Source organism: Bombina bombina, chromosome 8 (assembly GCF_027579735.1).
Source record: "Bombina bombina isolate aBomBom1 chromosome 8, aBomBom1.pri, whole genome shotgun sequence".
In the NCBI taxonomy this organism is placed as follows: domain Eukaryota; kingdom Metazoa; phylum Chordata; class Amphibia; order Anura; family Bombinatoridae; genus Bombina; species Bombina bombina.
Genome location: NC_069506.1, coordinates 37,391,666 through 37,407,128, shown reverse-complemented (window position 1 = coordinate 37,407,128; position 15,463 = coordinate 37,391,666). Strand labels below are relative to the sequence as shown.

Here is a 15,463-nt window from a genome sequence, read left to right as displayed (position 1 = left end):
ATTTAGGTGGCAGTGATATCGGGAGCGGCAGATTAGGGGTTAATAGCATTATGTAGGTGTTGGCGATGTCGGGGGCAGCAGATTAGGGGTGTTTTAGAATCGGGGTTTATGTTAGGGTGTTAGGTTTAAACGTTATTATTTTTTTCCTCATAGAAATCAATGGGGATGCGTTACAGAGATTTTCTTTCCACGATTGCAGGTGTTAGGCTTTTTTCTGACCCGCTCTCCCCATTGATGTCTATGGGCAAAGCATGCACGAGCACGTCAAAACAGCGCTTGGATTGTGTGCGGTATGGAGCTCAACGCAACCATATCGCACGCACAAGCCGGCTGTTTGAACATTTGTAATGGCTGCGCTATAGAGGGTTAAATAACGCAACTTTTGTTGTGTTTGTTAATTTTAATATAGTGCGCATAACTGGTAATCTAGGCGATAGTATATAAAAATTTAAAAAAAAAGGGTTTCCGATTTTTTTCTATTATACATATAAAGTTCAGGAGCATGCGTGTCCTTGAATATTCGTTACAACAATGTTGTCCGAAATGACATTTTCTTACTTGCACATCCCTAATCTCCAGCACACTTAGGTAAGTATTTTCAACTATTTAAAGGAAAGAAATGATTACTGCAGAAGTCTACATTATTCCTTGGTTTTCTTTCAATTTCGTGCTGAATAGTAGTCTCGTTAAAACAAGATGAAAATACGTGTTTCGTTAACGAATGTGCTTTCATAACTAAGCGAATGCACGTGTCATCACCTCTAAATTTCACTACCACAAAAATAACACACACAGACTTCGACTACCCCCCACATGACTACACCATGCACAGATAATAATGCTGGTAACTGAGTGAAGTTAAACGGATAGGAAAGTCAGAATTCAACTTGCATGATTCAGATAGTGCATGTAATTTTAAGACACTTTTAAATTAACTTCTATTTTTACATGTGCTTCATTCTCTTGGTATACCTTGTTGAAAAAGAATACACACATATCCTTCACTTGTGGGAGCTAGCTGATGATTGGTGCCTGCACACATTGTCTCTTGTGATTGGCTGACTAGATGTGTCCATCTGGCAATGCTGTTCCTTCAGCAAAGAATAACAAGAGAATTTGATTATAGAAGTAAATTGGAAAGTTGTTTAAAATTGTATGTCCTATCCAAATCATGAAATCATTTTTTGGGGTTTCCTGTCCCTTTAAGGCATCCAGGACAGCCCACAGATGCCCTGTATGCTCTATGCTCAGTCCAGGGCTGCCTAGGACCCAGTTCTCTAAAACTCTCAGGGCTTGTTAGATTCTTTAAGAAACCTCACCAGTAGATTACAGTAGTGCATACAATTGTAATTTCTTTATTGTAAAATTAGTTTCCCAGCCTCTGCAAGGTCTCTGTTAAGAAGGCTCAGGATTAGTGCTGCCCTCCAGCACGCTAGAGGTAAGTATTTAACCACTTCAGAGAAAATAGCAGGCACTACTCAGAGGGTAATGTATAAATAATAAGATAGACTGTCAGTCTATGAGTAAGCTCCACTAGAGGTCTCGAAACGCGACAGCCTTGCTTTCCCCTGTACTCTGTCCATGTCTGTTAGACTTTTTAATTTTTGGATACAATAAAGTTTGTCTTTATTTATATATCACACTCTGAGTAGTGCCTGCTATTTTCTCTTTAAGTTGTTGGATTTAGCTGTTTGATCCCCCGCAAGCTACGGGACTCCGGGCTGACTGGAGGCATAAGGGGACTTTCTGACACACATCCGGTATTTCAGCTGTATTTAACCCTTTGAAGCTAATTTAAAAGAAGTTAAAGGATACTGACGAATTTAATCAATATTTGTTAATTGTGTTTACATTTTAGTTAGTACATTCGATCGGATATTTGTTTACTGAAAACAAAGTAAATATCCATGTTTTCGTCAAGAATTCACATTCGTTACTAAACACATGCACAAGCCTAATAGTAGACTTAGTTCAACGGTTCCCAGAGCCTGTATTAAAGGAAAGGTTCTTAAGCACAGGCTCTAGTATCTGCTGTGCTAAGTCTCCTATTAGCATGGCCAGGGCTCTGTAAAGCAGTCTCGGGATTAGTGTGCTCTCCACCGCACTTAAAGGGATACTAAACCCAAAAAAAATTATTTCATAATTCAGATAGAGTATGCAGTTTTAAGCAACTTTTTAATTTACTCCTATTATAAATTTTTCTTCGTTCTATTGCTATCTTTATTTAAAAAGTAAGAATATAAGTTTAGGAGCCTGCCCATTTTTGGTTCAGCACCTGGGTTGGGCTTTGTGATTGGTGGCTAAATGTAGCCACCAATCAGCAAGCACTAGCACTAGGATGCTGAACCAAAAATGGCTTCTTAGCTTAGATTCATGCTTTTTCAAATAAAGAAAGATAGAAAGATAATCAAGAAAAATTAATAGGAGTAATTTAGAAAGTTGCTTAAAATTTCCTGCTCCAATTGAATAATGGAAGAAAAATTGGGGTTAGTATCCCTTTAAATGAATATGAAACTCAATTCTTTTTCTTTTTCATGTTTCAGATAGAGCAGGCAATTTTAAGATAACTAAATGTAGTCACCAATCAGTAAGCACTACCCAGGATGCTGAACCAAAAACGGGCTGGTTCCTAAGCTTACATTCCTGTTTGTTTTTTTTCAAATAAAGATACCAAGAGAACAAAGAAACATTGATTAATAGGAGAAAATTAGAAAGTTGCTTAAAGTTGCTACTCTATCGGAATCATGAGAGACAAAAATTGGGTTTTCATATCCCTTTAAGGGTAAGCATAAGGCTACAGGTGAACTTTTTTCTCTGTAGCAAAGGAATATTTACAATCATTTAATGAAAAGTAATGTAAATGTTCCCTGAATATTCAATATTCGTTTCAATATAAATTAAATTAATTCCAAATAGTGCAGCAGACGAATATTCTAGAAAACTAATTTTCTGAAAGATTCACCCAAAATGATTTTTTTTCACTGCTGCACAAGGCTAAGGTATATTGTTATACAGAATGGGTTAGACATGGGCACATACAAAAAATGTTTTTGAATGAATTGTTTGTCATGAAAAAAGTGTTTCTTTCATTTTATTTAATATTTGTTAATGGGGTTGTTCAAAATTTTAATGACAAAACACTTGTTTGATATTTCCAGGGCAGAAAAAGAGCAGCAGGACAGCTGCTTAAACTTAAATAAAGTAGAAACTAGTGCTACTGCTACAAGGCAGCAACACACACATTTTTTTTTAATGGGGTCAGGACTGGCCAATAACAAAAAAGAATCTTACATACCTATTGGCTAACATATGAATCGAGCAGCTGGATTTTTCTAAATCTTTACTGAATAGTGTAAATTTGAAATTTTAAAACTTTGGAGCAGTGATTTTAAAACCAATACACAAGCCTCCCTAATAGGCCAGATATTCAGGATTACCTTGGATGAAAACAGGTTAATAATTGTGTTTACTAATCCGCTGATTATTTCACCTGTGCTTCAGTTAAGATATCCAGAAAATCTTGCCTTTTAAGGAGACCTGAAGACTAGAGTTGAAAACCCCTGCTTTAGAGTAACTGCACACAGGAACCACCAGTTTATTTGCATTATGTACATTGGTTACATCTTTTTAACGAATGCAACAAACATGGAAACATTGTCCCTTTTTTATTTCTCTAAGGATCCATGATTAAGGGTCATCGAAACGCGTTAAATCTTGTTTGCTTACATGCAGTGAGCATGTTTTTGTGTTTTCACATTTTTATAAATTTTGAATAACGTTGTGATGTTCTTATGCCATATATTTTTCTGCTTGCTTTCACATGCCTAGTTTGTTTATCATATATTTCTGTTTACATTTGTTTTTTTGTTATTACCGTGTTCAATTTCACATTCTCTTTCTGCCAGCTGCTCAAAATCTCTTATGATGGATTTTGCAGCCAAGTGATGGAACGTCTCATTCCACAAATCTCCTTCATCATCCTCCCGGCTCTCACGCTCTCTGAAAAGCTTCTGAATATCAAAGGTGATTTCCCACTGCACAGGCTGGTTACTCTTCAACCCGCGTACAACAGCCTTACACATGGACTGTAATTGAGGAGCAGGGACCTTGGAACTTTGTTCCTTAGAAAAAATTTCTGATGCTGCTTCTGTCTCAAAGCTGAAACAAGGATGATGACAGTCTGGAAAAAAAATCACAAATCCAATTAGCACACCTGTAAATTAAATTTATCGGCTATGTTCTTTTGCATAAATTTGCATAAGTAATTATAAAGCATAAGACTAAAGCTGATAGGACAGATTTTAAATGATTATTTGTTTATAATTAGATTTCAACAAACTCAGAAGTTTCACTATGATAGGACCTTTACTTTTTTATTTCTTTTATGTTCATCAGTGACATGAACATTAAAAAATATCAGCTGGGTGGCAAACCTAGGTCCATCGTTACAAATTTAGTAACGCCCTGTAGGTGACACCTCTTTTATGTAAAATAAAAGAAGTGTAAATTTAAATTGCAACCAATACAATATTAGCCATTGCGGGTTCTGTTAATGCTCATTGGCTACAGATTCCTACTGGTTGATAGGTACAGTGAGCATTTGTACATATCAGCCAATAAACATTAGTAGGTAGTAATTACCAGCCAATGAGCATTAAAAGGAAGTACCTATCAGCCAATAAGCATTAGTAGGACTCACCTATCAGTCGGAGTTTCTGGCGAGTCTGAAGACTCACCAGAAACACGGCCCTTCAAGCTCCGTACAGAGCTTGATAAATATGGGCCAATATGTTTTTTTGTTGATGCAAAAACATTTGTGTTTTCCCGGATGCATTTTGTGAGGTTATAGACACTTTTTAAAAATGTTTTCAACACTTTTTGATAAAATGCCAAAAGTAACATAAAATGCGTTAGGGGACACCTATATTGATAAAAATAAAAACACTCTTAGCTCAGTACGTTTTTATTATTAATGCAAATACATTTGTGCCTTTTCCCTGATGCATTTTGTTTGTTATTGACACTTTCTAAAAGGGTTTTTACAATCCTTATGAGCAAGTGCCAAAGATAAGGCAAATCGCATCAAGGGACACTTGTGTTGATGAGAGTCCAAATAAAGGCTGCGTTAGGCTCCAAAAAAGGAGCGTAGAGCATATTTAACGCAGCTTCAACTCTAGATACCAGAGTTGCTTACGGACGCGGCCAGCCTCAAAAACGTGCTCGTGCACGATTCCCCCATAGGAAACAATGGGGCTGTTTGAGCTGAAAAAAAACCTAACACCTGCAAAAAAGCAGCGTTCAGCTCCTAACGCAGCCCCATTGTTTGCTATGCGGAAACACTTCCTACGTCTGCACCTAACACTCTAACATGTACCCCGAGTCTAAACACCCCTAGCCTTACACTTATTAACCCCTAATCTGCCGCCCCCGCTATCGCTGACCCCTGCATATTATTATTAACCCCTAATCTGCCGCTCCGTAAACCGCCGCTACTTACATTATCCCTATGTACCCCTAATCTGCTGCCCTAACATCGCCGACCCCTATATTATATTTATTAACCCCTAATCTGCCCCCCACAACGTCACCTCCACCTGCCTACACTTATTAACCCCTAATCTGCCGACCGGACCTGAGCGCTACTATAATAAAGTTATTAACCCCTAATCCGCCTCACTAACCCTATAATAAATAGTATTAACCCCTAATCTGCCCTCCCTAACATCGCCGACACCTAACTTCAATTATTAACCCCTAATCTGCCGACTGGAGCTCACTGCTATTCTAATAAATGTATTAACCCCTAAAGCTAAGTCTAACCCTAACACTAACACCCCAGTAAATTAAATATAATTTACATCTAACGAAATTAATTATCTCTTATTAAATAAATTATTCCTATTTAAAGCTAAATACTTACCTGTAAAATAAACCCTAATATAGCTACAATATAAATCATAATTATATTATAGCTATTTTAGGATTAATATTTATTTTACAGGTAACTTTGTAATTATTTTAACCAGGTACAATAGCTATTAAATAGTTAAGAACTATTTAATAGTTACCTAGTTAAAATAATAACAAAATTACCTGTAAAATAAATCCTAACCTAAGTTACAATTAAACCTAACACTACACTATCATTAAATTAATTAAATAAAATACCTACAATTACCTACAATTAAACCTAACACTAGGCTATCAATACATTAATTAAATACAATACCTACAAATAACTACAATGAAATAAACTAACTAAAGTACAAAAAATAAAAAGAACTAAGTTACAAAAAATAAAAAAATATTTACAAACATAAGAAAAATATTACAACAATTTTAAACTAATTACACCTACTCTAAGCCCCCTAATAAAATAACAAAGCCCCCCAAAATAAAAAAATGCCCTACCCTATTCTAAATTACTAAAGTTCAAAGCTCTTTTACCTTACCAGCCCTGAACAGGGCCCTTTGCGGGGCATGCCCCAAGAAGTTCAGCTCTTTTGCCTGTAAAAAAAAAAAATACCCCCCCCCAACATTACAACCCACCACCCACATACCCCTAATCTAACCCAAACCCCCCTTAAATAAACCTAACACTAAGCCCCTAAAGATCATCCTACCTTGTCTTCACCTCACCGGGTATCACCGATCCGTCCTGGCTCCAAAATCTTCATCCAACCCAAGCGGGGGCTGGCGATCCATCATCCGGTGGCTGAAGAGGTCCAGAAGAGGCTCCAAAGTCTTCATCCTATCCGGGAAGAAGAGTAGATCCGGACCGGCAACCATCATCTTCCAAGCGGCATCTTCTATCTTCATCCGATGAGGACCGGCTCCATCCTGAAGACCTCCACCGCGGACCCATCTTCATCCGGCGACGTCCAACTGAAGAATGAGGGTTCCTTTAAGGGACGTCATCCAAGATGGCGTCCCTCGAATTCCGATTGGCTGATAGGATTCTATCGGAATTAAGGTAGGAATATTCTGATTGGCTGATGGAATCAGCCAATCAGAATCACGATCAATCCGATTGGCTGATCCAATCAGCCAATCAGATTGAGCTCACATTCTATTGGCTGATCGGAACAGCCAATAGAATGCGAACTCAATCTGATTGGCTGATTGGATCAGCCAATCGGATTGAACTTGATTCTGATTGGCTGATTGTTGGGGGGGGGGGGTATTGTATTTTTTTTTTTACAGGCAAAAGAGCTGAACTTCTTGGGGCATGCCCCGCAAAGGGCCCTGTTCAGGGCTGGTAAGGTAAAAGAGCTTTGAACTTTAGTAATTTAGAATAGGGTAGGGCATTTTTTTATTTTGGGGGGCTTTGTTATTTTATTAGGGGGCTTAGAGTAGGTGTAATTAGTTTAAAATTGTTGTAATATTTTTCTTATGTTTGTAAATATTTTTTTATTTTTTGTAACTTAGTTATTTTTTATTTTTTGTACTTTAGTTAGTTTATTTCATTGTAGTTATTTGTAGGTATTGTATTTAATTTATTTATTGATAGTGTAGTGTTAGGTTTAATTGTAGGTAATTGTAGGTATTTTATTTAATTAATTTATTAATAGTGTAGTGTTAGGTTTAATTGTAACTTAGGTTAGGATTTATTTTACAGGTAAATTTGTAATTATTTTAACTATTTTAGCTATTAAACAGTTCTTAACTATTTAATAGCTATTGTACCTGGTTAAAATAAATACAAAGTTACCTGTAAAATAAATATTAATCCTAAAATAGCTATAATATAATTATAATTTATGTTGTAGCTATATTAGGATTTATTTTACAGGTAAGTATTTAGCTTTAAATAGGAATAATTTATTTAATAAGAGTTAATTAATTTTGTTAGATTAAAATTATATTTAATTTAGGGGGTGTTAGTGTTAGGGTTAGACTTAGTTTTAGAGGTTAATACATTTATTAGAATAGCGGCGAGATTCGGTCGGCAGATTAGGGGTTAATAATTGAAGTTAGGTGTCGGCGATGTTAGGGAGGACAGATTAGGGGTTAATAAATATAATATAGGGGTCGGCGGTGTTAGGGGCAGCAGATTAGGGGTACATAGCTATAATGTAGCTGGCGGCTCTTTGTGGTTGGCAGATTAGGGGTTAATTATTGTAGGTAGGTGGCGGCGACGTTGTGGGGGGCAGGTTAGGGGTTAATAAATATAATATAGGGGTCAGCGATGTTAGGGCAGCAGATTAGGGGTACATAGGGATAATGTTGCTGGCGGCGGCGTGCGGACGGCAGATTAGGGGTTAATAAGTGTAGGTAGCTGGCGGCGACGTTGTGGGGGGCAGATTAGGGGTTAATAAATATAGGGGTCGGCGGTGTTAGGGGCAGCAGATTAGGGGTACATAAGGATAACGTAGGTGGCGGTCGGCAGATTAGGGGTTAAAAAAAATTAATCGAGTTGCGGCGATGTGGGGGGACCTCGGTTTAGGGGTACATAGGTAGTTTATGGGTGTTAGTGTACTTTAGAGCACAGTAGTTAAGAGCTTTATAAACCGGCGTTAGCCCAGAAAGCTCTTAACTACTGACTTTTTTCTGCGGCTGGAGTTTTGTCGTTAGATTTCTAACGCTCACTTCAGACACGACTCTAAATACCGGAGTTAGAAAAATCCCATTGAAAAGATAGGATACGCAATTTACGTAAGGGGATCTGCGGTATGGAAAAGTCACGGCTGAAAAGTGAGCGTTAGACCCTTTTTTGAGTGACTCCAAATACCGGAGGTAGCCTAAAACCAGCGTTAGGAGCCTCTAACGCTGGTTTTCACGGCTACCGCCAAACTCCAAATCTAGGCCTAAGATTGCAGGTCTTAGAGAGGTTTCTCAATGCTTTACATGAGGTCTTGGACATTATTAATACAAGGTAATACGCTGTTGCTGTACAGCCTCTGTGTATTATTCTGCAACACCACATTCTCATCCCGGGCGAGATTACATATGCGGCGCCGCCGGTTTTTAGTCGGGTATTGCTATCACATAAACGGCGCCGCATATAAATACTCAATTTTCACCAAATTATCAAAAATAAAAAAATTAAACCTAATCCCTATGAAAATAAAAAAGCCCCCCCCAAATAAAAACACCTCCTAATCTAAACTAAACTACCAATAGGCCTTAAAAGGGCCTTTTGTAGGGCATTGCCCTAAGTTAAACAGCTCTTTGAGCTCTAAAAAATACTAAGTCCCCCCTAATAGTAAAACCCCCCACCCACCAAACCCCCAAAATAAAATAAACCTAACACTAAAAAAATTTAGAACATACAATTTTAAACAATTTTCCAATGTACTTCTATTATCAAATGTTCTTTGTTTTCTTGTTATCCTTTGTTGAAAAGCAGAAAGGTAAGCTCAGGAGTGTGCACGTGTCTGCAGCACTATATGGAAGCGGTTTTGCAACAATGCTATACATTAGCAAGAACACTAGATGGCAGCACTATTTCCTGTCATGTAGTGCTCCAGGCGTGCACGCTACCTACCTAGATATCTGTTCAACAAAAAATAACATGAGAATGAAGCAAATTTGATAAAAGAAGTAAAGTGGAAACTTTTTTTAAATTGAATTATTTATCTGAATCATGAAATAAAATTTTTGGATTTCATGTCCCTTTAAAAATGCCTTTTTCTAAAACGGGAAAGGCGGCGGGACCAGATGGCTTCCCAGCTGAATATTATAAATTATTCAAAAACTCACTCACCCCACACCTGGTTAAATTCTGCAATCACGTTATGGAAGGAGGAGATATTCCCCCAGATCTATTAGCGGCCAAGATAGTTGTGATACCCAAGCCGAATAGAGACCACAAAAAATGCCAGAATTACCGCCCAATATCTCTCATAAATCAGGATCTTAAGATCTTCACAAAAATAATCGCAAACCGACTCAAACACATCATCCCCCACTTGGTTCATCCGGACCAAGTGGGATTTATTAAAGACAGGGAAGCCCCAGACAACATCCGAAAGGTTACCAATCTAATACAATTCTTGGGAGAGACACGAACGCCTTCTCTGCTCCTATCTTTGGATGCAGAGAAGGCGTTTGATAGAATAGACTGGGACTATATGTTCTTAACACTACACCATATGGGCTTTGAGGGAGGATTCATAAAAGCTTTAAAAGTAATATACTCATGCCCAGAGGCCCAAGTTTCCTCAACAGGATACAAGTCAAAATCCTTTCCAATACGAAACGGTACCAGACAGGGGTGCCCTCTGTCCCCACTACTATTCGCACTCTGTATAGAGCCACTAGCAATCGCGATCCGTTCACACCCAGACATATCAGGAGTTAAAATAAATCCATTAGAATACAAACTTTCTCTATTTGCTGATGATGTCCTGCTGACATTGACGAACCCATTAATATCTCTACCGAACCTCTATCAGACAATAAAGACATTTTCAACCATCTCAGGATTTAAAATCAATCCAGACAAATGTGAAGCCCTACCCATTGCAATACCCCAACAAACTAAAATAATTTTAGAAACACAATTTCACTTTAAATGGATGAAACATACACTAAAATACTTAGGAATCCAGATTCCAACTTGCTCCACTCAGCTATACAAAGTAAATTATACCCCACTATTTAAACAAATCAGACGAGACATGGCAAAATGGAAGAGCTTTAATTTCTCTTGGCTAGGTAGAATAGCGGCGGTTAAAATGAACGCCATGCCACAAATACTATATTTATTCAGAGCCCTCCCGATAAAAATAATAAAACCAGAACTAGAAACAATGCAAAAGGACATCTCAGCATTCATTAGGGGAGATAAGTCAAACAGGATAGCAAAATCCATCCTAACCAGGCATAAGTCACTCGGGGGCATTGGTGCACCAAATTTAATAGAATACTACAATGCAGCCAGACTAGCTCAAGATACACTACTCCTGAAAAGGTCAAGGGGAATAATATGGCCCAAGTTGGAAGCGAACATAGGGGGGTGGGAAGAGGCGGACCTAATTGTTTGGGACCCAGGGAGGGCTCAGAAAGATGGAAAGATATCTACACCTTATACTACAAACCTCACTGTAAAGATCTGGAAAACAGCGAGAACTAAATATAAACTACTACAGCAACACTCTATATCAATACCACTTAGATACCTAATATCAGAAGACCTTTGGACCCAAATTAAAAAATGGGAAAACAAAGGTTTATACAGAGTGGCAGACTACTTAACAGGACATAACATACTGACGTTTAACCAACTGCAGACAAAGATTGACCCCCTGAAGCTACATTGGTACTTATACCTACAGATACACTCTGCTCTACAATCATATTTAAAACACCCTAGAGAACAGACCACCACACCTATAGAAACCTTCTGTAAATCAGAAGAACGCAACAAACATACCATATCTCTACTATATGTGTCTATACAGACCACCCACAACACCACCAAGACCACGACCATGCTGGCCTGGGAACAAGAACTACTTATTTGCAAAGACAAAAAGGTATGGGAATCAATGTTTCAAAATGCAGAAAGAGGGTTGATTAGTGTAGACCTTAAAGAAAATGTCACCAAAACAATTCATAGATGGTACTTAACTCCAACACGAACGGCTCATATGCACCCCCAAGGCAGCAGATTATGTTATAGGGGTTGTGGAGAAATAGGGACATATAGACACATGTGGTGGGACTGCAGAGATGTTAGGGGGATATGGAGCAGACTATCCACATTCCTCAGTCAGATGCTAGAAGAAAATATTAATCTAACAATCCAACAAGCTTTGTTACATGAACATCTCAGTAAATTCCACAAACATATCAATACATTTATTAAGATCTTATGCACAATCACGAGGATATGCATAGCTAAATATTGGAAATCTGGAACTCCAACCTGGACTGAGATATATAATAGAATCCAACACACATACACCATGTACGAGACAGCATCACATACATTAGATAACAGGGAAACAATCCAAGCAGTGTGGTACTATTGGATAAGCAAGGGGTCCACAACCTCACAAGATAACCGGAGATCAGAGATCTAAAGGACCATCAAACTATAGCCATATCAAACACATTGATGCACATATACTATGGTCTGAGACACAAGACGACGTCACCCATCCCTATTCCCCCTCCCTTATAACCCCCTTTTTTTTTTCTTTTATTGCTCCCTTTTTTTTTCTCTTCTTTTTTTTGTTCTTTGTCTTTCTTTTCTCAATTGTTATACCGTAAGGTTTTAAATTCAAGTTTCCCAACCCTATTTTTTCCTGAGTATATATTTCAAGATTGGGGAAACTGCTAAATACATAGGATTACTCTAAGATAATAAAGATTCAGCCAAAAGTATCCAGTTAGAGAAATACAGAGTTAAGAAACAAGCTGTACCAAGGATTAGAAAGATATAACTCAAGGAAGAAATGCTAGACATAATCTATATACTAATAATCTCTTGTTAAACGGTTGACAATGCTTGATGAACCAAAGACAGTTCTAAGATAGAATCAATCATCAGTGAATATTGGTGTAAGGATGAGATAAATGTGTGACTATTTAACAACACAGTATGTCTAGGATTTATAACTCTTATATCACTGTACACTTGTAATGCAGTATTTCCCAAAATCAAAAGACAACAGAAGAAAAGATAATGTATGTTATGTTAATTCATTTTATGTATTCTTGTTCTTTGAAAAATATAAAACAATAAAAAATTATTTAAACATAAAAATGCCTTTTTCCTTTGTACTGTTAAAGGGACAGTATACACTCATTTTCATATAACTGCATGTAATAGACACTACTATAAAGAATAAGATGCACAGATACTGATATAAAAATCCAGTATAAAACTGTTTAAAAACTTACTTAGAAGCTCTCAGTTTAGCTCTGTTGAAAAGGTAGCTGTAAAGCCCACTGCAAGTGGTAAATAAGACCCTCCCCCCTCCCCTTCTTTTGCATATGAAAAGACCCTTTACACAAACAGGAGCAAGCTGGAGTAGGTAGCTGACGGTATTCTCATAAAACTTTGGGGCTTGGTTAGGAGTCTGAAAATCAGAGCAATGCTATTTAAAAATAAGCAAAACTATACATTTAAAAAAACCCTGTATGGGCTATATAAATAGACTATCTACAAAACATTTATGCAAACAAAAAATGAGTATATAATGTCCCTTTAATACAGTATTACATGCACAGTTCCCCCATTTAAAATGCTGACATTTTAATTGGAATATTTTAAAATAGGGATTTACTGTGTTTTGCAATGTTAGGAGAACAAGTTAAACATTTCACAAAATTTGTTTAATGTTCACATGAGGAATTGCATTAACATGAATAATATAACGTACTGTATGCACAAGGGAGAACTGTTTCATTTAGTTTACTCTGTCTACACAATATATCAAGCACTACAAAATATCCATAGAATATGTAATGATTTATTGGACTAATAATTTACTTATGAATAAAGTTGACAATATTTATTCTACAACTGTTATTTTTATGAATACATTGCAAATCCCCCTGAGCTCCTTTACAGCATTGCTACTTAAATTATTAATAACTTAATTTGCAATAGTGGATTTGTTACATTTCTTCAATGAAAAGGACAACAAAATGAAAACTAACTCGTACTTGGATGTATTTCTAAATATATTTCAGATACAACACGTGAAAGTTTAATAATTAAAGGGACAGTAAACACATTCTAATTACAAGGTTTTTCTACCATCTTACAATAACTTAAAGGGACAGTCTAGTGAAAATTGAACTTTCATTATTCAGATAGGCCATGCAGTTTTTTTTTAAAAAAACTATCCAATTCACTTTTATCATCAAATTTGCTTTGTTCTCTTGGTATTTTTAGTTGAAAGATAAACCTAGGTAGGCTCATATGCTAATTTCTAATCCCTTGAAGGCCGCCTCTTATCTCAGTGCATTTGATAGTTTTTATAGCTAGAGGGTGTTAATGCATGTGTGCCATATAATTAACACTGTGCTCATGCCTATGAAGTTACTTATGAGAGGGCACTGATTGGCTAAAATACATGTTTGTCAAAAGAACTGAAATAAGTGGGCAGTTTGCAGAGGCTTAGATACAAGGTAATTACAGAGGTAAAAAGTATATTAATATAACTGTGTTGGTTATGCAAAACTGGGTAATGGGTAATAAAGGGATTATCTATCTTTCTAAACAATAAAAATTCTGGAGTAAACTGTCCCTTTCATATGCATAATTAAACATTTTATATTACATTTCCAAAGTTTATTTAAACTATATTATATAATTTAACCTATTAGAACATCCTAGGATATGCAGCCATTTTCTGTAACTGCTTTTTATTCATTGCAAACTTGCTTTGTATAGAATATGATGTTTTCTCCAGAATGAAATATTTAACACTGAAGTCAATTCAAATGCATCAGAATTCTCCAGCAAATTGCATCACATGACTTTTCAAAAAGTGTTGAAATTTGAAGGAATCCATTTGAAAACCAGTGAGATAACCCACTTAAAAGGACAGTCTAGGCCAAAATAAACTTTCATGATTCAGATAGAGCATGTAATTTTAAACAATTTTCCAATTTACTTTTATCACCAATTTTGCTTTGTTCTCTTGGTATTCTTAGTTGAAAGCTTAACCTAGAAGGTTCATATGCTAATTTCTTAGAACTTGAAGCCCACCTCTTTCAGATTGCATTTTAACAGTTTTTCACCACTAGAGGGTGTTAGTTCACGTATTTCATATAGATAACACTGTGCTTGTGCACGAGAAGTTATCTGGGAGCAGGCATTGATTGGCTAGACTGCAAGTCTGTCAAAAGAACTTAAAAAAGGGGCAGTTTGCAGAGGCTTAGATACAAGATAATCAAAGAGGTTAAAAGTATATTATTATAACTGTGTTGGTTATGCAAAACTGGGAAATGGGTAATAAAGGGATTGTCTATCTTTTAAAACAATAAAAATTCTGGTGTAGACTGTCCCTTTAACAAAACCAAATCAAACATTTTTGGAATGCAATAACACCCCATATGTATTGTTTGATGACATTTTAACAGAGGTTTTCTAATTCATACGAAAACAAAATTCAGCTTCTCACAAGATTTTTGGAGTAATCACATTATTTAGCCTTTTAATTTTGCAAGTTTTTGGGCATGATCAGATCACGTTAGTGAACTACAAATATGTTGCTCACTAATCAAGTAACCTAATAAATAAGAAACAAAGATGAAACAAGGTTGAAAATTGTGCATATGCATGACAAACAGAGGTCTATTCAAGGGTGAATGGCATTTTGAAGGGCCACACCCAGGCCCCAATGGTCGAAAATGCTACGGAGCGGCGAAATATTCAAAAGGATCCACCGCCATGTCGGGCGAACCTGTCAAAATATTTTAAGCTCCCGACATGGCAGCATTGCTGAGAGGCATTTACTATACACACCATTGGTCAGTGATGCTGGCTATAAATAACACC

The 15,463-nt window shown here is 36.7% G+C and overlaps 1 protein-coding gene across 1 annotated transcript in view; it reads right to left on the bottom strand.

The window, feature by feature from the left end:
• VWA5B1 (von Willebrand factor A domain containing 5B1) overlaps positions 1-15,463 on the bottom strand; it is a 264,188-nt gene that overhangs the window by 21,712 nt on the left and 227,013 nt on the right. Inside the window, exon 15 of the mRNA XM_053689852.1 lies at positions 3,875-4,180. Coding sequence (XP_053545827.1) covers positions 3,875-4,180 — 306 coding nt within the window. The remainder of the gene's footprint in view (positions 1-3,874; positions 4,181-15,463) is intronic.